This window comes from Eutrigla gurnardus, assembly GCF_963514095.1.
Source record: "Eutrigla gurnardus genome assembly, chromosome: 12".
Lineage (NCBI taxonomy): Eukaryota > Metazoa > Chordata > Actinopteri > Perciformes > Triglidae > Eutrigla > Eutrigla gurnardus.
The window spans coordinates 28346827-28369261 of record NC_139926.1 but is presented as its reverse complement, the minus strand read 5'-3'; the positions used below and the strand labels follow the sequence as shown (position 1 = coordinate 28369261).

At 45.9% G+C, this 22435-nt stretch overlaps 1 protein-coding gene across 1 annotated transcript in view; it reads right to left on the bottom strand.

Moving 5' to 3' along the window:
* Positions 1–22435, bottom strand: part of ttn.2 (titin, tandem duplicate 2) — a 224101-nt gene that overhangs the window by 9477 nt on the left and 192189 nt on the right. The window contains exons 206-238 of the mRNA XM_084022030.1: positions 22107–22403; positions 21056–21643; positions 20662–20964; positions 19862–20158; positions 18919–19206; positions 18532–18831; positions 18154–18305; positions 17625–17775; positions 17141–17440; positions 15252–17018; positions 14625–14918; positions 14265–14552; positions 13888–14187; positions 13062–13396; positions 10946–12677; positions 10541–10843; positions 10043–10354; positions 9559–9849; positions 9144–9443; positions 8532–8673; positions 8284–8447; positions 7810–8112; positions 6077–6358; positions 5335–5928; positions 4961–5251; positions 4537–4836; positions 3682–3984; positions 3250–3552; positions 2862–3130; positions 2458–2773; positions 1974–2279; positions 1518–1817; positions 577–1152 (exon numbers count right to left, since the gene is read on the bottom strand). Coding sequence (XP_083878156.1) covers positions 577–1152; positions 1518–1817; positions 1974–2279; positions 2458–2773; positions 2862–3130; positions 3250–3552; positions 3682–3984; positions 4537–4836; positions 4961–5251; positions 5335–5928; positions 6077–6358; positions 7810–8112; positions 8284–8447; positions 8532–8673; positions 9144–9443; positions 9559–9849; positions 10043–10354; positions 10541–10843; positions 10946–12677; positions 13062–13396; positions 13888–14187; positions 14265–14552; positions 14625–14918; positions 15252–17018; positions 17141–17440; positions 17625–17775; positions 18154–18305; positions 18532–18831; positions 18919–19206; positions 19862–20158; positions 20662–20964; positions 21056–21643; positions 22107–22403 — 13047 coding nt within the window. The remainder of the gene's footprint in view (positions 1–576; positions 1153–1517; positions 1818–1973; positions 2280–2457; positions 2774–2861; positions 3131–3249; positions 3553–3681; positions 3985–4536; positions 4837–4960; positions 5252–5334; positions 5929–6076; positions 6359–7809; positions 8113–8283; positions 8448–8531; positions 8674–9143; positions 9444–9558; positions 9850–10042; positions 10355–10540; positions 10844–10945; positions 12678–13061; positions 13397–13887; positions 14188–14264; positions 14553–14624; positions 14919–15251; positions 17019–17140; positions 17441–17624; positions 17776–18153; positions 18306–18531; positions 18832–18918; positions 19207–19861; positions 20159–20661; positions 20965–21055; positions 21644–22106; positions 22404–22435) is intronic.

Below are 22435 nucleotides of genomic sequence, written 5' to 3'. Positions count from 1 at the left end.
ATTGTGTGACTATTTATTTACCAATATTTACTAAGAATCATGAAGAATCATTCATTTTACATGAATGCTGCATCTATTGCATTTATTGACACAAAGGCGCCTCATTGATTTTACCTTTTATTATTATTTTCTGTAGGTTTAACTTGCTTCCATCAACTTGAGATGTTTAATTTGAATTTGAGAGAGGTTTTCACAAATATAGGCTGTTTACCTCTTAAAGTGTAACTGATTGATGCATCTCCACGGATCAACTTAAAGATTTGGAATCCCCCCGTCGTAGTTTGACAAAATAGGGGCCCCCAAACAGAATCTTGCATAGGGCCCCCCAAAGGCAAGGAACGGCTCTGGCCAGAGTAATAGGGAAATGACTACTAACTCACGTTAGTTTGCTTTTTTGTGTAAAAATGAACCAGTTTTGAAAAAGGCATCAACAAACAAAATGTATTATTATTATTATTAGTTAGCTACCTGCTAATGGGTGTTTGGCTATGGAAAGCAAAATGGAGGGAATCCCTATTTGGAAGGCTGTATTCTAGAGTGTTGTACTACTTCCTGTTCTCATTAGTCTGGCGTTACCTTGGATTTCAACTCGCAGCACCGTGTCGATGGTTCCATAGACGTTGCTCAGTTGCACCTTGTAGCGGCCAGCGTTGGTCTTCCTCTGAACGTTCCTCACCACCAGGTGGGTGTAGCTCTCAGTGTTTTCAATAATAACATTCTCTGATGCGTTAAGAGGCTTCTTGCCATAGAACCACATGATTTGGGGAATGGGACGTCCAATGTAGACAACATGGAGGCGGAGGCTTGTGCCAGCCCCGGCAAAGTACTTTTCCTTCAGGGGGAAGCCGGGGTGGAACTGTGGTGCAGCCTGCAGGCGCAGTTTTCCGCTCGTCTCAATCTCTCCAGCTTCGTTGATAGCCCTGCAGGTGTACAGGCCCTCATCTTCCTGCTCGTCTGTCAGGATGCTGAGGGAGTGGTGACGGCCATCCGAGCTCATCTTGTATTTACGGCTCTGGATCAGTTCCTTGCCGTAGCGGTACCATTTGATCTCAGGCAGAGGTCTGCCAATGATACCGCAGGTCAGAGTGCCGGACTCGCCAAGCTTGGTGGTTATGTCTTGGACCCCTTCCTTCAAAGCTGGGGCCTCACCAACTGCAGAAACATCAGCAAAGTTTGATGTCAATAACATGGTTTTCACCTTTTCACTTTTGTCATTGTCTGTGTTGTTTATTTTCCTTATGTTTTGTTTTGTTTTATTTTTCTAACCCTAACCTTATCTATACGTTATACCTTGTCTTGGTGTGTAAATGTGTGTATGTGTTTGTATGTTCGGTGCATTAACTAAAAGACACTAATGATTTAGTGTCTTTTAGTCCCTGATTTAGTGTTGTTGTGCAGCAAGATGTATTTTGCTCCTGTGAGCAAATCCACTGATTCCAATACCCTAATTTGTTTTTAAGAAATATCACATAAATGCCATTCTCTTTAGGTGTAATCTGAACTCTGCAGCAGCTCACCGCTCAGTTTGGTCTTGATGCCCATGGGCGTGCGGCGAGGTCGGCTGAGTCCAGTCTCATTCTCAGCAAAGATCCTGAACTCGTACTCGGTGGCCTCCATCAAGCCGCCCATGGTGAACTGCCGATCCTTGGAGCGCTCCTTGTTACATTTCTTCCAGGCACTTTCTCCGGCCTGCCTGAACTCAATCCAGTAGCCCAGAATCTCCTTGCCACCATCATGCTCTGGTCTGAGCCAGTGGATGGTAATGCAGTCTTTGGTGATGGAGATGATGTCAATCTCTCCTGGTTGGCTGGGTTTGTCTATGGTGATGGTCAGGAGGAGAATAATACTTGTGATGTTCTTCACTAAATAACAAGCTCAACTTAATTATGTCATGTTATTTCTAAACTATACCACTATGGTTAGTCTTACCATTTTATTAATGCAGAAATAAGCATAATTTAAAGGGAACTCACCAAATGGATCTTTGCAGACCACAGACTCTGAAGCAGGACCAGACTCGCTCTGCCCAATGTCGTTCTGGGCTACGACTCTGAACATGTACTCTGCATCGGGGATGAGACCTGTGACATTGTACATGGTTGTGGTGATGTGGGTCTTGTTGTGTCGCACCCACTTCTCTGTCGACACCTCTCTCCTTTCCACGTAGTAACCTGTGACCCGGGAGCCTCCATCATCCCGTGGCCGGGACCAGGACAGAGACACCATGGTCTTGGTCACATCCATGATCTCTGGTGCGTTGCTGGGAGGTTCCGGTGGGCCTACAGGGAGAGGAATGTTAGTGAAATCAATATGTCAAAGTTACGGATATACATTCTGGTCAATGTGTATTTGTGATCAGAACACTGTTTAATTATCTTATTTTGGTCAACTGTTCAACTTTTGACAATCATCAAAAGAGAATGGACAGATAGAGAACAATCTTAAAACGATACTCACAAAGTGGTGTTTTCGGTGTGACAGATTCATCAGACTTGAGAGATCTGCTTATGCCGAACTGGTTCTCGGCAGATATCCTGAAGTGGTACTGCACATTCTCCTTCAGCCCCTTCACCACCAGAGAGGTCTCAGTTACCCGGGAGTCGACTGTACACCAGGCGGCCTTGGGTACCTCTCGCTTATCCACGATGTAGCCCAGAATATCAGCACCACCATCATCTGATGGCGGTCTCCAGCTGACCCGGACTGCTCTGGCCTGGATGTCATCAAACTCCAGAGGGCCTTCTGGGACGTCAGGCCGACCAATCACCTTCACCTGGAGGAGAGAGATACACCCAAAGTTCACTTACAGTCAAACGTATTTTCTTCATTTGACATATTTATCTGCAACCCAAACCACTCACCTTTATGTACACAGCCTTCCTGCCGCATTTGTTCTCCAGCACCAGGTCGTAGGTACCGGTGTCATCTTTGTGTGCTTCTTTAATGACCAGCTCGGTGATGTCATCATAGGTAGCGATCATGGCGCGGTGGGAGATGTCACGGCCGTCCTTGGTCCACTTGCATGTAGGGATGGGTTTACCCTTGATGGGCACAGACAGACGGATGACACCGCCCTGCCGAACCACATAGCCCTCCTCGTATTTATGATCGAGCTGGTAGTCGGGATAACCTGAACAAGACACATTTTTGTCAATTAAATTACAGATTTGGGTAAAAGAGGAAAACGTGCATTTTAAATGAGTATATAAAGGTGTGAACTTTATTTGACTGTAAATTCTGAAGTGTTACCAAGCATCTCCTGGACTTTAACCACTCCAGGAATCTCGGCGGGCTCTCCAGAGCCACCAGCGTTGCAGGCAATGACCCTGAACTTGTATTCGGCACCCTGGGGCATGTGGGTGAGGGTGTACTCGCACATCTTGGTGGGTGTGGTGTTGCACAGTGTCCATTCCACCTGGTCCACCTTTTGCATCTCGATGAAGTAACCAGTAATGACAGAACCACCCTCCTCTTCAGGTGGCAGCCAGGCCAGAGAGACTGAAGTCCTGGTGGTGTCTGTGACGGTGGGCTGGACTGGAGGACCTGGAGGCTCTGTTCAACAACACACACTTTTGATAAGTATGCTGACTCATACTGTTCAGGCTAAGTCTAGATAGATGGTGAATGCAGCCCATTAAATGTCATGACAGTAGAACATAATTCACAGTTTGCAACGCGTACCAATGGGATCCATAGCAACAGTGATGGCGGAGCTCTCGCTAGGTTTGCCTGCTCCTCTGGAGTTGATGGCGGTGATACGGTGTTCGTACTCCAGGCCATCTATCAGGCCAGAAGAACGGTACCTAGTCATGGTGACAGGATTCTTGTTGATCTTCAGCCACCTGTCAGAACGTGCCTCCTTTCGTTCGATGATGTAGCCGGCGATGGTGGAGCCACCATTGTCCTCCGGTGGTTGCCAGGTCAGGGTCATACCCTCGTGGGTGACATCAAGCACCTCTGGCCTGCTTGGAGGTCCGGGGATGGCTTCATGGGAAAAACAGATCATTAATAAGATTAAGGGAGGGCTGAAGAAAACTGCCAACAAATCAATAAAAGGGATTCAATTAAATGAAAATGTAATTACAACATTAGCATGAAACATGGTGGAATTAGCAAGCTTTTTGACATTTTGATGTCTGGGTGATGAAAGCTAAGTTCTCTTCAGGGAGCAACTTCTATTGGGAGCGTACCTATATTCCCTGTTTGTATGTGTTATTTTTTCCACCATCAGTGCTGAATTCCACAGAAAATAGGCCTATGTAGCCCTACAGACCGTTTGTTGCGTATAGGCCTAGATGAGGAGAGATTAGGCTGCGAATTGACTTTATTTTTGTCCCGTATGGACAGTTTAAATAATCTAAATTAAATTATGTATTGCGACCAGGGAACAGAGGACCCGTTTTGGGAAAAACGGGGAACATAGGACCCAGGATACATAGGGATGACCCCCTTGTATTCATGCATCACAGATGAAAAAGAAGTCGGCTGGGTTTGTTGCCAGATAAATGGAACACTTTTGATGGAATGATGACTCACTTTTAGCACTCTTGCACTCCACCACCTCGGACTGCAGGAAGCTGCCAACGCCAAAGCGATTCATAGCGGCAACACGGAACACATACTCGGTTCCCTCGGTCAGTCTTGTGAACTTGAAACAGGGTCGGGTCACTGACTCTGAGATGGTGATCCAACCTGGCCGGTGGGCATCACGCTGCTCCACCACGTAGCCACTGACGTTGGCACCACCATCCTTCTCTGGAGGTTCCCAGCTGATTGTCACTGAGATGCCGTCAACCTCTTGGATCTTCACTGGACCGACTGGGATGCCAGGTTTGTCTGGACGGACACAAGAGGTCTGATTATAATCGTTTTAGGATATCATCATCTTACGACATTTTCGGGTCTCCAACCATAAAAATTACACCTAAGCAGGCACAATTTATCCATGTATAACCCTTACCAAGGATGATGACCTTGATGACCTCAGTTGCCATGCCGATGGCATTTTTCACCTCAAGCGTGTAGTTTCCTGTGTCGTTGATGTTGGTCTCACGGATCACGAGGTGGCTGTATTTTCCGTTGCTGTCGATCTTGATGCGGTCCAGGCTGTCCTTCAGTTTAACACCGCCAAAGAACCAGGAGCATGCGGGTTGCGGTCTGGCCTTGATGGGGATGTTGAGGTCGATGGGTTTGCCGCAGTGCACATGGACAATTTTCTGAGGGATGTTGGTCATGTCGATCTTGGGCATCACTGGAATACAGAGGATGGATGTCATACATTCATTATTCCTGAAAAGTGTGCTGATTGGTGGATGAGTTGTGATGTTGTCTTACCCTTGACATCCTGGATGGTGACAGGAGTGACGGTGTCCATGGGCTCGCTGCTTCCCCTGCTGTTGGTGGCTCGAACCCTGAAGAGGTACTGGTCGTTCTCCACCAGAGACTGGATGGTGTGCTGGGACACTGAGGCCTTGACTGTTGCCACAGTACTCCACCTGTCTGTACCCACCTTGCAGGCTTCGACGACGTATCCTGTCAGCCTGCTGCCACCATCGTGCAGCGGCTTCAACCAGTGGAGCATCACAGAGGACTTGTTAACATCAACAACCTGGAGGTCCAGAGGCACCGATGGCACCTCGCACACCAGCACAGCCTCGGAGGTCTCACAGGGCTCGCCAACGCCGTAGATGTTCTCTGGCAGGACTCTGAAGAAGTAGTGTACTCCCTGCTCCAGACCGGTGATCCTGAACAGGGTCTTCCTACATTCAGTGGTGATGGTCTTGTATGACCTCATGTTGGCGTCACGCTTCTCTATGATGTAGTTGCTAACGTGAGCGCCGCCATCAATGCTCGGGACGTCCCAGGTGATCACAACGGACTCCTTGGTGTAGTCCTTCACTTTCACAGAGCCTGGAGGACCAGGAGTGTCTGCAGGAAGAGATGATATTAGTGTTTTTACAAGAAGAACACAACTGAAGCTGCAAAACTGGTGAATCTGAGAAAAGAAAAGTGAAATAATTTGACTTGATTAGACTATTAATGACTGTTATTTCAGTAGAGACTAGTGATGACATACCATAGACTTTAACCAGGATGGTAGCGGTCTTCTTGCCGGATGGGTTCTCTGCCTCCAAAACATATTTTCCGGAGTCATAGCGACGGACGTTCTCCACCATCAGTGAGGTGTAGCTATCAGTAGTCTCAATGAAGCCACGGCTCTGCAGCTCCACACCCGTCTTCCTCCACGCCACCACCGGTGTTGGCCGGCCGGTGACAAACACAACCAGACGCAGGGTTCCTCCCGCGCGCAGACACACCGTCTTCTTCAGGTCGTCAGCCAGCTCCAGGTCGGGCATTTCTGAACAAGAGGAGAACGGTATAAGGAGAGTCTGAAAAAGCTGCAACTGCTAGGTTTCACACACAAATATGACATTTCCTTTTCATGGCATTCCAAATCTTCAAATCAGCTGCAACCTTATACACATATTCCCATCATAGTAAACTGACTATGGAATCAGACAGAGTGTATCTAAAGTTAATTCATGTTTCATGTCCATTCCATTTGTGGAATTACCACATTCATTTGTTAAGGTTACTACCTGTTAAGAGGGAGGAGAGAGAGAGAGAGGGACAAGCTGCTCCTCTGGGTCTCTGAGCTTTTTATCTTTAATATTTCATTTAACTGTGTAACTGACAGCAGGTTAAACAGTTAATTATCAATATCTCTGCTGCAAACTTTGTTTGTATCAGGAAAACACAAATGTTTACTTCTTGTTAGGACTGTAATTGTATTATTAAGTACTCACATCAGTACTGATATGCAAGTATTTGTACTTGGTCTGATATAAAGTGGTTTCTGTGTTTGTAGAGGCTTCACATCTGGCTTGATGACAAACTTAACTACTCATTTCACACAGATGACCTAGCCAAACAGCTGAGGAAACAGATTGGTCTCCTTTACAGACACAAAACAAGTCTCCCTATGCCGTTCAGAAAAAGGACTGTTGAAGCTTTCTTTTTGCATGATGTCATCTATAGGAATGCTACCCTTATCTCTCTTATAGCAGCTCAGACATCCCAATGTTCGCTCTGAACTTGCTAAGTCAGTCTTGATGCCCCTTATGGCCAGTTTAAAGCTTTAATTTCCAATCTCCCCAGCCCATCCTCTTCATTTATGCTTTTACCTCATTTGCCATAGTATTAAATAAAGGTTTAATGAATGAATGAACATTCTGGTTCATATTCGCCTTCTGTCATTTATCTTTCTATTCTTACAACAATATACATAGAAGATGAGAAGATTTAGGGTATATTTACAACTGGTGATTAATCGTGATTAATCCACAGCTACCCTGAGATTAATCTGATTCAAATTTGTAATCATTTGACAGCCCTAAAATATAATAAATATATATATATATATATATATATATATATATTATATATATATATATATATATATTTATTCTACTTGTCTCTGATTATTAACATGTCCTTTTTAAACATCCATAAAAATCCCTTTCGTGCTCCACATAAACATTTACACGACGTGAAATAAATTAGAGATATAATACATTTTATATATATAAATATATAAAATGTATTATATCTTTTTAATCTCACTATATCAATTGTAAAGTGAGATTCGTTTAAACACTACATGAAAATGAGTCTCACAGGCTAACTGGCTAAACTATTAATAGTTTTGATAACTTTTTGTCTAAATGTTTCTACTCCACCTTCTAAATATATATTTTTATAATAAATAAATAAATGTTGGTTGCTCTAATGAATGTATTTAGACCTCACCGATTCTCTCCAGCGGCTCCACCTCAGCGCTAGGATCACTGAACTCGCCGGTGCCTCTGCTGTTGATGGCAGCCACCCTGAATCTGTACTTCTTATTGGCTGCCAGGCCGGAAGCCACATATTCGTTTGTGTTGAGGGCCTTGGAAGTGGCACGGTACCACTGCTCGGTGCCCTCCTCCAGGATCTCCACCACGTAGCCGCTGACGTCTGAGCCGCCATCGTACATTGGTCTGGTCCAGGTCATGCTGATGCTGTGCTTGGTTGTGTCAGTGATACGAGGTGTTGATGGAGGAGCTGGGGTATCTGGGAGTACAGGAAGAGAAATATGGTCTACATGTACTTATCCCAACATCATTCCATCAAAGTGAAAATAATCTTAATTTCTTGGAATTAAAAATACATTTTATCTCTAAAACTGTAACATATTGCAGCAGTTCTTGATGACAGCGGTTATCAATAACAGTGATCTCTTACATGTAGGGTCTTTGCAGAGGATGTGTGGGGAGGCGTCGCTCGGCTGGCTTTCTCCAGCAGCGTTGACGGCCGTGACTCTGAACTGGTACTCGCTTCCCTCCAGAAGGCCTGTGATCTTCAGACGGGTGTCGTAGATGGTGTAATTCTTGTTCACCCGAGTCCACCTGGTGAAGAGCAGAAAACAACAGGATCGGACAAGATCGAAGAACTAAAATCTGTCCTTTAAACTCTTCAGAAGTCCTTCCCACCTGGTGCTGCTCATCTCTCGTTTATCCACCAGGTAGGTTTTGATCTCGCTGCCTCCGTCACTCTCAGGCTTCAGCCACTCGATGACAATGTGCTCCTTAGCCACCGCCGTGGTCTCTGGCGTGCCTGGCTGAGACGTGATGGCTGAGGAAGACGGGTGGGATAGGCCAGAGTCACGGATCAAATCCACATCCTTTATACATGTACATACATACTAACTCCACACTGGAACAGGGAATTACTGTCTAACTGTGCATTATTGAAAAGTGTACTTTTTGAATCTCAAAAAAATGGATGGAAAATCAAAAATACTCTGAAACAACCTTTTCTTGATATTTATGAATGCCATTTCAGTCAATTTTTGAGTTTAAGTTATACCTCAACCAAACATTACAAATCGTCTGCTCCTGTATTTCATTTCTAACTTTGTTTTTTGTATTTATTACCTCGTCTGTCTTTATTATGTTAATTGTGTGCTGCTGCCTTGGCCAGGGCTCATTTGTAAAAGAGATATCTATCTCAATGTGATTCTTCCCTGGTTAAATAAAGGTCAAAGAAAGGAAGGAAGAAAGAAAAGTTTCATTGAAAGTTAAAATGGTGTGAAAGCAGCTTACTGTAGGCATTCCTGGCAATGACAGGATCAGACTCCAGAGGAACTCCGGGACCAAACTTGTTGACTCCTCTGACTCTAAAGATGTACTCGTTGTTCTTGATCAGCCTGCTGCTGACACATGACAGTGTCTTGCACTCTGTCTCCATGACAACCCAGTTGAGCCGGCTGGTCTCGCGGCGCTCCACGATGTAATGGGTGACGGTGTCTCCACCGTCCTCCAGAGGAATCTTCCAGGACACTGTGCACTTCTCCTCCGTCACCCTGCTGATGGCGAGTGTACCGGCGGGCGCACCAGGAGTGTCTGAAGGACAGGGAGCGACCGTCATGACACGCCGATCTACTGTTCCTGTCACTAACAATCGCCAATTCTTTTAAATAATGTGATGTGACGTTAAATTAACATAGTTTCTGCTCACCCAAAACTTTAACGCTGACGGCAGCCGTCTTGGTCCCGCTGGCATTCTTAGCGGTCAGGATGTATCTGCCGGAATCGTATCTGTCGCAGCTCTTGATTACGGCCATGGCCCTGGTGGCGGTGTAGGTCAGAGAGTATTTCTCACCAAGCTCCAACATCTTGTCACCCTTGGACCAGTACACTGTAGGCTCTGGTTTACCACCCACGTCACCATCCAGGACCAGGTCTGAGCCGGCGTTGACAGTGACGGTCTCACCCACCAGCTTGCTATCCAGCTCAGCTCTTGGAGGAGCTGCAGCGAAGAAGAGACAATTAGATTTCATCTGACTAAACTTAACTGTCAAATCAATTAAGTAAAAGTCATCTTTGTTCTTAGTCATTTGAATGAAATAAAAAGTAGCATATAAAAAGATTCAGCTCTTCCATGAGCTCTGAATCTGAACTGAAAATAAAAACCTAAATCGACTTTCTAACTTTGGACTTACAGAATTCATCCTTGCATGTGACCGGTCCAATGAGCTCCGAGGGTGCGCTGTGGACGCCAGCAGCATTCTTTGCGATGACGCGGTACTCATAGATGTCTCCCTCTTCCAGGTTGGTGACAGTGTAGTAGTTCTCACTGATGGTGGTGTAGTTGCACTTGAGCCAGCGGTTGTCGTCCCACTCCTCTGCACTGTAGACTTTCCTCTCTACCACATAACCAACAATCTTGCTGCCGCCATCGTTAAGCGGCACAGTCCAGCACAAAGACACGGACGAGCGGGTGATATCCGTCACCTCGGGTTTACCAGGAGGATCTGAGCAGGGAGGGGAGACCTTTATGATCTGATCTAACCATTTAAGCTGAGCAAGGATTAACTGATCAATAGATTTAGTGACTAATTCTTTTTTAGGGCCTCGGTAAACCAAATATTTTTGTTAGTTGTCACTTCAATCAACCTGCCATTATTTGACTTCGTGGAGACATGCATGTTTCCCCTTACCAACGGGATTGAGCGCCACCACAGGTCTGGAAGGCTCGCTGGCCTTGCTGAATCCGGAAATGTTCATGGCGTAGACCCTGAACTGGTACTCCAGGCCCTCGATCAGGTTGGACACCTTGTAATGACAATCCAGACAGGGAAGCTTGTTCTCCCTCACCCACAGGATGGTATTTCTCTCCTTCTTCTCGATCCAGTAGCCCGTCACCTGGCTGCCGCCGTCGTTGTATGGCAAGTCCCATTTTATGCTGATGGCGTTAGCGGACACAGAAACCATGTCTGGACGAGTTGGAGGACTTGGAGGAACTGTGGAAATGAGTTGAGGTAAGAGGAGAGAGTCTGTAGATAGACTTTTGCATTCATACGTATAAAAACAAGACTTTTGTGCAACTGTTGAACAGAACTTACCAAATGGATGCTCAATCACAACAGGAGCAGACTCTGCGGACTTGCTGACTCCGAACTTGTTCTCAGCACACACTCTGAAGGTGTACTCCATGTACTTGGTCAGGTGAGTCACTTTCATGGTGGTTCTCTGCACACTGGAGTTTACGACTTGCCAAGAGGCAGAGCCGGACTCTCGTTTTTCCACGATGTAGTTTGTGATGTCAGTGCCGCCATCATCAGCTGGCGCGGACCAGGACAGGTTGCAGGACTCTGAAGAGACTCCAGAAATGTCCACAGGGCCTGTGGGTGGACTTGGTCTGCCAACGACAACCACGGTCACCGTGAACGTCTTCGAGCCAGCAGCGTTCTCCAGTGTCAGGTAGTACTTGCCGCTGTCACTTCTCTTGCTGTCTTTCACCACTAAAGTGGTGCTCTCCTTCGTGGTCTTTATGGAGACTCTGTCAGTCTCCTTTAGCTTCATCTCCTCCAGCCTCCAGGTGACCTTAGGTGAAGGCCTGCCACTGATGGGGATGTTGATTGTGAAATTGTTGGAGGTCTTGCAGGTGATTAGCTGGTTGGTGATGCTACTGAGGTCAGCAGTTGGTTCGATGCAAGGCTCTTTGATGACCACAGAGCTGAAGGTGCCCTGAGGCTCACTGACTCCAGCATCGTTCTTGGCCTTGACTCTGAAGTCATACTCGGTGTTCTGAATCAGACCATCCAACAGCATTTTCTGGGATTTGGTCTCTCCACCAACCACCCAGCGGTCAGTGCCTTTAGCTCTTAATTCAACGATGTAGCCTCTGATGCGACTGCCACCGTCATGCTCAGGCTTCAGCCACACCAGGGAGGCTGTGGAGTTGGTGGTCTCGACAACATCCAGTCTCTTTGGTGGTGCTGGTTCTTCTGTGGCAATGATAGGCTCTGTCATCTCGTGAGGTTCCCCCTGGCCATACTGGTTTACAGCAATCACCCTGAACAGATACGGCACACCAATATCCAGACCAGTTACCCTGATCATCTGGCGAGAGCACTTTGTGCTGACTTCCTGCCAGGCCAGGCGACTGGCCTCGCGCTTGTCCACGATGTAGTGATGGATTCGGGATCCACCGTCATTGGTAGGAGCATCCCACATGACTGTCAAGGCTCCGCGGACAACGTCTTTGAAAGTGATAGCACCCGGTGCTCCTGGTGTGTCCAGCACTTTGACAGTGAATGTGATGGATTTACGCCCACTGTTGTTCTCCAGGGACAGGGTGTATTTGCCGGCTTCATACCTAGTGCAACCCTCGATGGTTAGAGTGGAGGAGGAATCTGTGGTGTTGATATCGCCCATGACAGGCAGTTCACCGTCTACCTTGGACCAGGTGGCGAGAGGAGCTGGTTTGCCACGGAAGGCAACGTGGAGGGTGACAGTGCCGCCGTTCTTCACAATGTGAGTCTGCTTGAAGTTGGCATCAATGTCGATCTCAGGAGACTTAAGTCTGTCCAGAGCCTGAACAGCACTTGCCATCACCGAGGCTTCACCTTCTCCGGATCCATTCACGGCACTGACCCTGAACTTGTAGAGCTCTCCAGGAACCAAGCCCTTTGAAGTGTATGTGGTGTGGATGCAAAGCTGGTTATTGGTTCTGTGCCACTCCTCCAGACTGGCTTTGCACATGTCGATATTATAGCCAATGATAGCCAAACCACCGTCAAAGACTGGCTTGGTCCATTCCAGCGTGATAGAGGACTTGGTGGAGTCAGTGACCTGGTCAACAAAAGAGAGCACAGCTAATGACTAAGTGATTCGCCATATGTTTATGTGACACATTTTTCCCTTTGTTTTCCTTCTGGATTTTTGAAATGAATTTCTTATTTTTACTGGATTCATGTACTGGAGTCTGTGTCTATAATATAAAAAGAAAACCATGTACCAAGAGTTTCAAAAACATATACATAATAATAATCTGTCTGTATGTGGCCTTGGGGGTTTTTATCCCTCAGCTCCTTCAGTCCACATGTAGTTTACAGTGCTTTGAGTGAAAGACTCGGTATGAAAGCAGGTCCATTTACCATCTATTTGTCATTCTATTCACAGAATTGTTTATTGTGAGATTGACCTGAACACCATATGAAAGGTTCTCAGTCCTACCTTGATTAAAGAGGGAGCACTGGGAGCACTGGTTGGTTCTCTGCATTTGAAGAGCCTGGAGGTGCTGCTGGCTGGCCCAATGCCGGCGCCGTTTTCAGCCATGACTCTGAACTCGTATTCGTTGCCCTCGGTCAGGTTGGTGACACGGTATCTCAGCTCTGTGATAGGCCTCTTGGAGGAAACCTTCACCCAACGCAGGCTCTTCTTCTCTCTTCTCTCCAGGATGTAGTGCTTGATCTCACTACCACCGTCTGACCTCGGCCTGGCCCAGCACGTAGTGATGCTGTTTCCTGTCACATGGGTGGCGTCTGGGGTACCGGGGGCGTCAGGTACAGCTAGAAGGAAGAGCAGGACACATGGTCATGTTTTATTATTGGTGCAAAATAAGATTACAGACAGACACAGGATAACCGAGTGGTGTTCAATATACAGTTGGACAGTTACTGTTATCATATTGTAATGATAATATATAATAACAGCCACAATGTTATTCATAATCATGATAATCAAATTAAGAAATATCATTTATACCAACAAAACACATCCGTCAAACATAGCAATGATGACAATAACAATAGGAATAAGATAGTAACAACGTTAATAAGGAATGTGTTTGTATGTGCAGATATGATCCATGTTAATAAAAGTAGAGAAAAGGAATAAACAAATGGTAAACAAACACTAAACAAACAGGCTAACATAACTACATGAACAAAACAGATAAAAAGTCAATGTAAGAAGTCAAAGTCACAAATGAAAGGCAGCTTGTTTTTGTCTTCATTATGTCTGTTTGTTACGTTCTTAAGATTTGAGATTTGAGACTTACTGTACTGCATTTGTGCAATGACGGGATCAGAATCCAGCGGTCTACCAACACCAAACTTGTTGACGGCAGAGATTCGGAACTGGTATTCGTTGCCCTTGATCAGGTTGGTGGCATTGTAAGAACAGGCTTCACATCTGGAGGTGAGCAAGGCCCAGGAGATTCTGGACGTCTCCCTCTTCTCCACCACGTAGTGAGTTATGGCGGCACAGCCGTCGTTCTCTGGCGGGTTCCACCACACAGTGCACTTCTCAGCGGTGATGCCAGTGAAGCGGATGGGACCATCTACAGATCCGGGAGTATCTGCAGAGACAGTAGGTTGATGAGCTACACTTGGTCATGAATAGATTTAAAAAAAATGGAGGTCAGAGATAACAAACCTTGTATTCTGACGTTAACGTCAGCTTTCTTGGTCCCGGAGCTGTTCTTGGCCTCAATGGTGTAGATGCCACGGTGGTTCCTGTCAGTGTCTCGAACAAACACACTGCTGTTGCCGATGCCGCTGGTAATCTCAATGTCATACATGGTCCGCTTGTCTATCTCCTTGCCATCTTTATACCAGACCACCTGGGGGACTGGACGTCCAGTGATGCTGCAGCTCAGCTTAATGTTCTCGCCAGCCTTCAGGGTGAGGACCTGGTCTGGAGACCACTCAATCTCAGGGGAAACTGGAACAAACAAATTACGTGAGAAACCTAATCTTTCACATCGTTCGATTATTTTCTATTTGAAACACTTACTGCTCTCATCCTTGGTCATGATGTATCCAGACGAGTTTGATGGTGGACTGACTGTCCCCACAGCGTTCCTGGCAATTACTCTGAAGTCAAACCTGTCTCCAGGGGAAAGACCAGTCACAGTGAACTGGTTCTCAGAGATATCGATGAAGTTGCATCGCAACCATTTGCCTCTCCCTTGGCGCCTCTCCACACTGTAGGCCACGATCCTGCTGCCGCCGTCCCTCTTGGGGACGTCCCACTGCAAGGTAACTGAGTCTCTGGTCACGTCGATGCAGACCGGGGTGCCAGGTGGATCTAAGTGACAGGAGAAAGAAGTTACCCACAGTTAACTGGACCTTATAATACTAATAATATATATTTTTTTTTATTGATTGATCTGAATGTTTTCAGGTTTGAATAAATATTCTACTTGAAAAATTAGTATACTTATATACTCTGTATAATTAAATTAATTATTATTATTATTATTATTAGATCCTACTTTTGCAATATTTCTCAGGTGGTAGAAAAGTGATCAACCCTAAACCAGCCCTGGACCTGTTTCTATGCTGGGTCAACAAAGATCTAAGACCACAAGTAAAGAGGATGTATCTATATGTCTTAAAGGCTTCAGCGTCTTTCACTTACCGACAGGGGAGTTAGCGAGAGCATGTTTGCTCTGTTCACTAACAGGACCGAGTCCGGCACCGTTTTCAGCATAGACCCTGAAGGAGTACTCCAGACCCTCGATGAGACCTATGATCCTGTACTCTTTGTTGGAGATGATGGTGGAGTTCTGCTTTTGCCACAAGAGACTGTTCCTGTCCTTCTTTTCAACGTGATAGCCCAAAATGGGGGATCCTCCATCGAAGCCTGGGGCCTCCCACCTGATGGTCATACTGTCGCTGGTGATGTTGAAGGCCACTGGCTTTCCTGGAGGCCCTGGAGGTTTGTACTGGTGTTGGGCCACAACGTCTGAGGAGGTGAGTGGTTCGCTGACTCCATACTTGTTCTCTGCACGGACTCTGAACTGGTACTGAGTCCCCTTGACCAGGTTGGGGATCTTGAAGGTGGCCCTGGCAACACTGGAGCAGACCATCTTCCAGTTGGCCTGGGAGGTCTCACGTTTCTCCACACTGTAGCAGGTGATCTCACCACCGCCATTCTCCTTTGGCTCATTCCAGGAAATGATGATACTCTGGGCTTTAATCTCATCGAAACAGATGGGTCCAACAGGCACTGAAGGGGGTCCCAGAGTGATCACGTTAATGTCAAAGTAGTTCTTGACAACCCTGTTGTCCAGGACCAAGGTGTACTGGCCGGCGTGCTCCTTCTTGGCTCCTCTGACTGTGACTGCAGTCTTGTTGTCGGTTGTCCTGAAGCGGACCACCTCACTTTCCTTCAGAGGCAGGTTATCTTTTAGCCAGCTGACTGCCGGTCTAGGTTTACCCTTGAAGGGCAACTCGATGTGGATGTTATGACCAATACGAACAGCAAGCTCTCCATCGGGGTAGTCACTTAGACTGGCCTCAGGTTGGATGATGAAGTCCTTCACTGTGATTGGACCAATCATGGAGAAGTCACTGTTGCCATTCTCATTCTTAGCGAACACTCTAAAGTCCATGGCGGCGTTCTCCTTGAGTCCCATCACCTCACAGCTCAAGCGCTTACATGTCGCTCCCAAAGTCCAGGTAGGATCTTCTGTGGTTCTCTTTTCAATAATGTATTCACTGATGTGGCTGCCACCATCATGGTCAGGTCTAGTCCATTGCAGGGTAACGGAGTTCTTTGTAGAGTCCACCATCACCAGGTTTTTCACAGCCCCAGGAGTCTCAGTGGCTCTTACAGGCTCCTTGGTTTCGCAGGTGTCGCCAACACCAAACTCATTTTCAGCAGACACACGGAAGAAGTAAGCAATGTCCTCCTCCAGGCCCGTCACCTTGTAAGTTGTGTTGGCACACTCAGCGTTGATCAGCTGGTAGGCCTTCATGGTGGAGGCCTTCTTTTCAACAATGTACTTAGTGACGGGGGAACCGCCTTCAATAAGAGGAGCCTCCCAGCTGAGGGTTAGCTTCCCCCGAGTCACGTTCTTCACCATCAGTTTCTGGCACATAGCTGGACTGTCCAGAACCTTCAGGGACACAGTGACTATCTTGGTTTCTCCCACGCCGTTCTCAATCTCCACCAGGTATTTGCCACGGTCGTCACGGGTCACCTTGGGGATAAGGAGTGTGGTGGCTCGCTCAGTGCAGGTGATGGTGTAGCGGTTGTCACCGGCCATGTTGCAGTCGCCACAGCGCCATGTGACATTGGGTGCTGGGCGTCCTTTCAGGGGAATAAACACTTCCACATCACGGCCGGCCCTGGCTGTGTACTGGGTCGTCATGGGAATGTCCAAGTCCAAATCGGCCTCCTCTGTTGGAGAAATACAAACAAGACTTAGAAAGTAATACCTTTACTAAGCATAGCAATCAATGGAGATGATTAGAAGTCATATACATGATATGAAACAGTATTTTAATATTATGAATACAAACCCAAGATATCTTTGGCCTGCACAGGCTGGTACATCTTGATGTCTTCTCCTTTGCCCTTGCAGTTGACAGCATAAACTCTGAAGAAGTAATAGGTTCCAGGTTTGAGGTGAGACACCACATACTCACAGGTCTTGACCTGTGGGTTGATGGTCACCCATTCTTTATCCTCCGAGTTCATCTGGTCCAAAATGTAGTGTGTGATTTCACTGCCGCCATCATAGAGAGGCTTTTCCCAGCCGAGGGTGATGGATGTCTTTGTGGAGTCGACCAAACGCAGCTTGGATGGCTCACCAGGCAGATCTGGGGGGACAGAAGAGCATTCATGTTCTCATGTGAAGTCCTTATTGAACAAATTAGTCAAGAAGAAACTCCTAAAAGTCCGGCATGGGAATGCAAGCTGAGGATGAATGATTCCTGTATTTTTTCATATGGTCAGTTTTGTTCAGTACTGTGCAGCCCTACTAGCTGATCATTAAATACCTACCAATGGGGTCGTAGGCCTTGTAGAGATCAGAAGCCTCAGAGTAGTTTCCTGCTCCGGCCTTGTTGACAGCACAGACCCTGTACTGGTACTCGTTGTTCTCCACCAGGTTGGTGACTTTCTGCCTGGTGTCTCTGATGGTGCCCTTCACCACCTGGACAATAAAAGGAACAATATGATACCTTCACATGCTGGTTATCAGTTTGTACTAAATCTGTGGAGAATGAAATCAATAATCAAATTGGTTGAAAAGGAAAATACAAGCCAATGCCAAGAAGCTTCTAGGGCATAGAAGACATACACACAGGTATACATGGCCTATGTGGGTAGTTGTTCAAAAACGTGTTGCGTGGGCTTGGGATGGGAATTAGATGAGGAAAGTTCAGAGAGCAACAGAAAGGGCGGCTGACTGATAGGAATGTGTTGAACTACACACCATCATTTGGGGTTATTATCGTAATTGAACGCACTCAAATCCACAAGTCCTGGTGCTTGTAAGACATCTACTTCAACATTATGTGAGAAAACGAACCTTGAACCACTGCAGACTCTTCTTCTCCCTCTTCTCCAGGTAGTAGCCGTCGATGTCACTGCCTCCATCCAGCGCCGGTCTCTCCCAGATCACCGTCATGGTGGACTTGGTGATCATGGACACTTGAGGCTTGGATGGCTCGCTAGGAGCAACTGTACAAAATCAAAATGATCAGGTTATGATCATGAAATAAAACATAAGTAAAACTGTATACTTGTGCCATCTGTATATACAGTGGTGGACAGAGCACATTTCAACACCTGTCAAGAGTCTTATGTGTGACCTTAATAATAATAATAATAATAATAATAATAATAGCAACAACAACTCTCATCATCAGCTCTAATGAATGATGGCAACTTTACTCCGTTAGCATACCAAAGGCGTTCTTGGCGACGATGGGTTCAGACTCCAGCGGGTCTCCGATGCCGTACTTGTTGACTCCTCGGACTCTGAAGATGTACTCATTGCCCCGGATGAGTCTGGGCACATTAACAATGCAGTCAACCAGTTTCTCCGAGACGATGGACCACATGACTCTGCTGGTCTCCCTCTTTTCGACAATGTAATGCGTCACCATGGCACCGCCCTCATCAACAGGCGGGGACCACATGATGGTGATGTTGTCGGCCGTCACCTTCTTAATCTGAATGTCTCCAGCAGGAGGGCCTGGCTTGTCTGGACAGGGGACCACACATTTATGTTTGTTAGTTTCTCAAGTCATTATAGCGATGGAGAGAAAACCGACTGATAACATGTGGATACCTTGAATGAGCAGCCGGACCGCGCCGCTGGCTGATCCCAGAGAGTTCTTCACCTTCACCTCATAGGTTCCAGAGTTGAGACGAGTGGTGTCCTTCAGGAACAAACTACTGGACTCGAAGGTGTGTTTGAAGGACAGCTGGGCGCTAGACTTGAGCTCTCTGCCATCTTTAAACCACTCAATGGTAGGAGCAGGTTTGGCTGTGATAATAAACTTGAGCTCCACATTAGATTCAGCTCTGTACTTGACCTCATTGAAGTACTCTGGAGGCATTTCAATCTCTGGGGCACCTGGAGGACAAACCACAACACAAGCAGGTGAGTGATGGATCAATGCTTCATATATAATAGAGGGATTGTGGAAATATTATGAATAATTAGATAAACCACAAAAGCAAAGATCATTAATTAAGTTTGTTTCCACTACTATCGTTAAAATAACACCACAGAGTGCAAAATGGAACTTGTTTTAGGATTTAAAATGTTTATGTGTTTTTTTCATTAATACAGAAATGATTGAAGACAAGTAGAGGAACACAACCAAGTAAAGAGTGTGTGTGTGTGTGTGTGAGAGAGAGAGAGAGAGAGAGAGAGAGAGAGAGAGAGAGAGAGAGAGAGATAATGGGCATTGAGAGGTACTCAATGAGGGTAGATGGTAGTAAAAGACATAGCAACACCTAAATACCTACACACACTAACTTATTAATAATTTGTATTATTATGATTATTACTGATGTATCTTGTGTATATACATATATATATATATATATATATATATATATATATATATATATATATATATATATATATATATATATATATATTATTCATTTTATTGTTTCCCTTTAATCTCTCTATCCTACAAATAAAAGGAAAGATACGTGGATGTTTAAACGACATGATGAATGTACTACATTTGTCATAACATAGTCATAAAGACAGGTACCGTAGGTGTCCACACAGGTGGCTGGTCCGGCAGTCATCGATGGGTTGCTCACTGAGCCGATGGCGTTCTTGGCCATGACTCTGAACTCGTAAGTCTCATCCTGGGTAAGGCCGCTCACAGTGAAACGGGTGTCTGGGACGTTAGTGAGGTTAGTCTTGGACCACCTGGCACTGACACCCTCTCTCTTCTCAACAAAGTAACCAGTGATTGGAGATCCACCATCGTAGTTGGGCTTCTGCCAGGCCAGACTAATGGAGTTCTTGGTGATGTCACTGATGCGCAGGTTGATGGGTGGTTCTGTAGGAACAGACAACTCATAAAATAACTGCTGCTGAGGGCGTTTTCACACTAGATCCCTTTCAGTCCTCCAGACCAAGTTCAAATGTAAACACTCCAAAAGACCTCAGACCCTCTGATGGATGAAAATATGCATTAACTCTTTCTCGACATCAATCCACATAGTGAACAGTAAATCTGTGTTGGACGTGTCAGGAGCTGCAGGTGGGGGCGCTCAGTCCTGATTGGCTAAATAATGAGCTAACAGCAAACAATGTTCACAGAAGTTCCTCCAAGTTACACTGTGATGTGTTCGGGCTCTAATCAGTAACAATTACAACATTATCATTATGTGTTCAAATGTAATCTTGTAAAGAAACGTGAACAGTTGTTTCAGTTGATTTCACATGAATATAAAAATGGTGTGTTTGTGTTTGGTTTGTTTAAAGAGCACTAGATGTCAAAACAGCCTGAGAAGTCTGATTTCTTTGACTTTTATAGAAAGATTTGGATGTTCCACTCACCACAGGCATCGATAGCCAGCACGGCATCAGAAACTTTGCTGAAGCCACTGATTCCAGCGGCGTTCTCTGCTGCTACTTTGAACTCATAAATAAGTCCACTGTTGATGTTGTTGACCTTGAAATGTGTTGCACGGATAACCATTTTGTTGACTCTCTGCCAAAGGATGCTGTTCCTGTCTTTCATCTGGAGATGGTAGCCAAACACATGGCTGCCACCGTCTGACTTTGGCTCCTTCCAGGCTACAGTGATGGTCTCCCTGGTAACGGAAGTAATCTCTGGAGTTGATGGTGCTTCAGGTACAGCTGGTGGAAAAGAGTCAGAGATGAAGGGTGTTAACATGTATAACAGACAAAAATGTGTAGACAAAAGGGGAAGGAAAAAAAGAACACTTACTGTAAGGAAGGCTGACACTAACAGTGGGTGAGTCAATGTGCTCACTGATTCCATATCTGTTCTCAGCCCTGATCCTGAACTGGTACTCCAGGCCAGTGGTGAGCTTCATGATCTTCATAGTGCAACGGGCCACAGCTGAAGACACATCCATCCAGTTGGCGGTGGTTGTCTCTCTCTTCTGGATGATGTAGTTGGTGATGGGGCTGCCACCTTCATATGCTGGTGGGAGCCAATTCAAGCTCACACTGTCCTCTGTGACATCAAACAGCTCCACAGGTCCAAGTGGGGCACTGGGACGGTCCAGAACCATAATATTTATAAAGGATTTGGTGGTTCCACTGGAGTTGGAGGCAGTGATATCGTAGCGTCCCGAGTCTCCAGCAATGCTCTCACGCAGAGTGATCTTGATGCTGTCAAGGGTGACTTCAGAGTTGAACCTCATTGTTGACTTGAGAAGCACGTTGGCCTTGGACAGGGATACTTTAGGTAAAGGCCGGCCTGTCAGTGGGATCTCACACTTGAGAGTTGAGCCAGCTCTGACATAGACTGTATTGTGGGGAAAGTCCTTCATGTGGATCTCAGGAGATTCTGGAGCAAAAAACGTGACAAAGAGAGTTATAGAAGAGAACATTGAGTGTGTCAAGTGAACTTTTTGGCTCATGTTACTCGCATGAGTTTCGCAGCAGGATCATTTGTGTTTAATAGCATCATTAGATGCACCAGAGAGGAGGCGGGGCTTATGTTATAGACACTGACAAGGATTCGTTCATTATAGCTGAAATAACCACTAACAATGTACCATCAACACTCAAAATAATGTAATCTAAACATAAATATGGCAACGCCATTGGCACCACCTGGCATGAATTTGCATGTTTTCTTTGCATTGACTTAAAAAATAGCTTTGTGTATACACAGCATAAGATTGTGTAATTAGACTTAGTTATTTCCTGGTTATATGCAATTAGAACTGGTTGTCTGCGTATATGTATATCTTAGTTATTGTCACTAATCAAATTGCTGAATCAGATCAATTTGATCTGTAACTTACCAAGCTGGTCTTTCACCATTACTGGGGTGACCATTTCCTTAACATCACTGAAGCCAGCATGGTTCTCTGCTCGGACTCTGAAGAAGTACTCAGCATTCTCCCTCAGACCAGACACTGTGAAGTGGATGAACTTGGTGACACCACACTTAACCCACTTCTCCTGGCCTTTCTCCAGAGCTTCCACAAGGTACCCATTAATCCTGCTGCCTCCATCTTGTTCTGGTTTGGCCCAGGCCAGGGACACACTCTCCTTGGTCACGTCAGTCACACCCAGCTTTGGTGGTGGGCTTGGTTTTTCTGGAGAAAGAGCACATCATGTGTTTTATTAA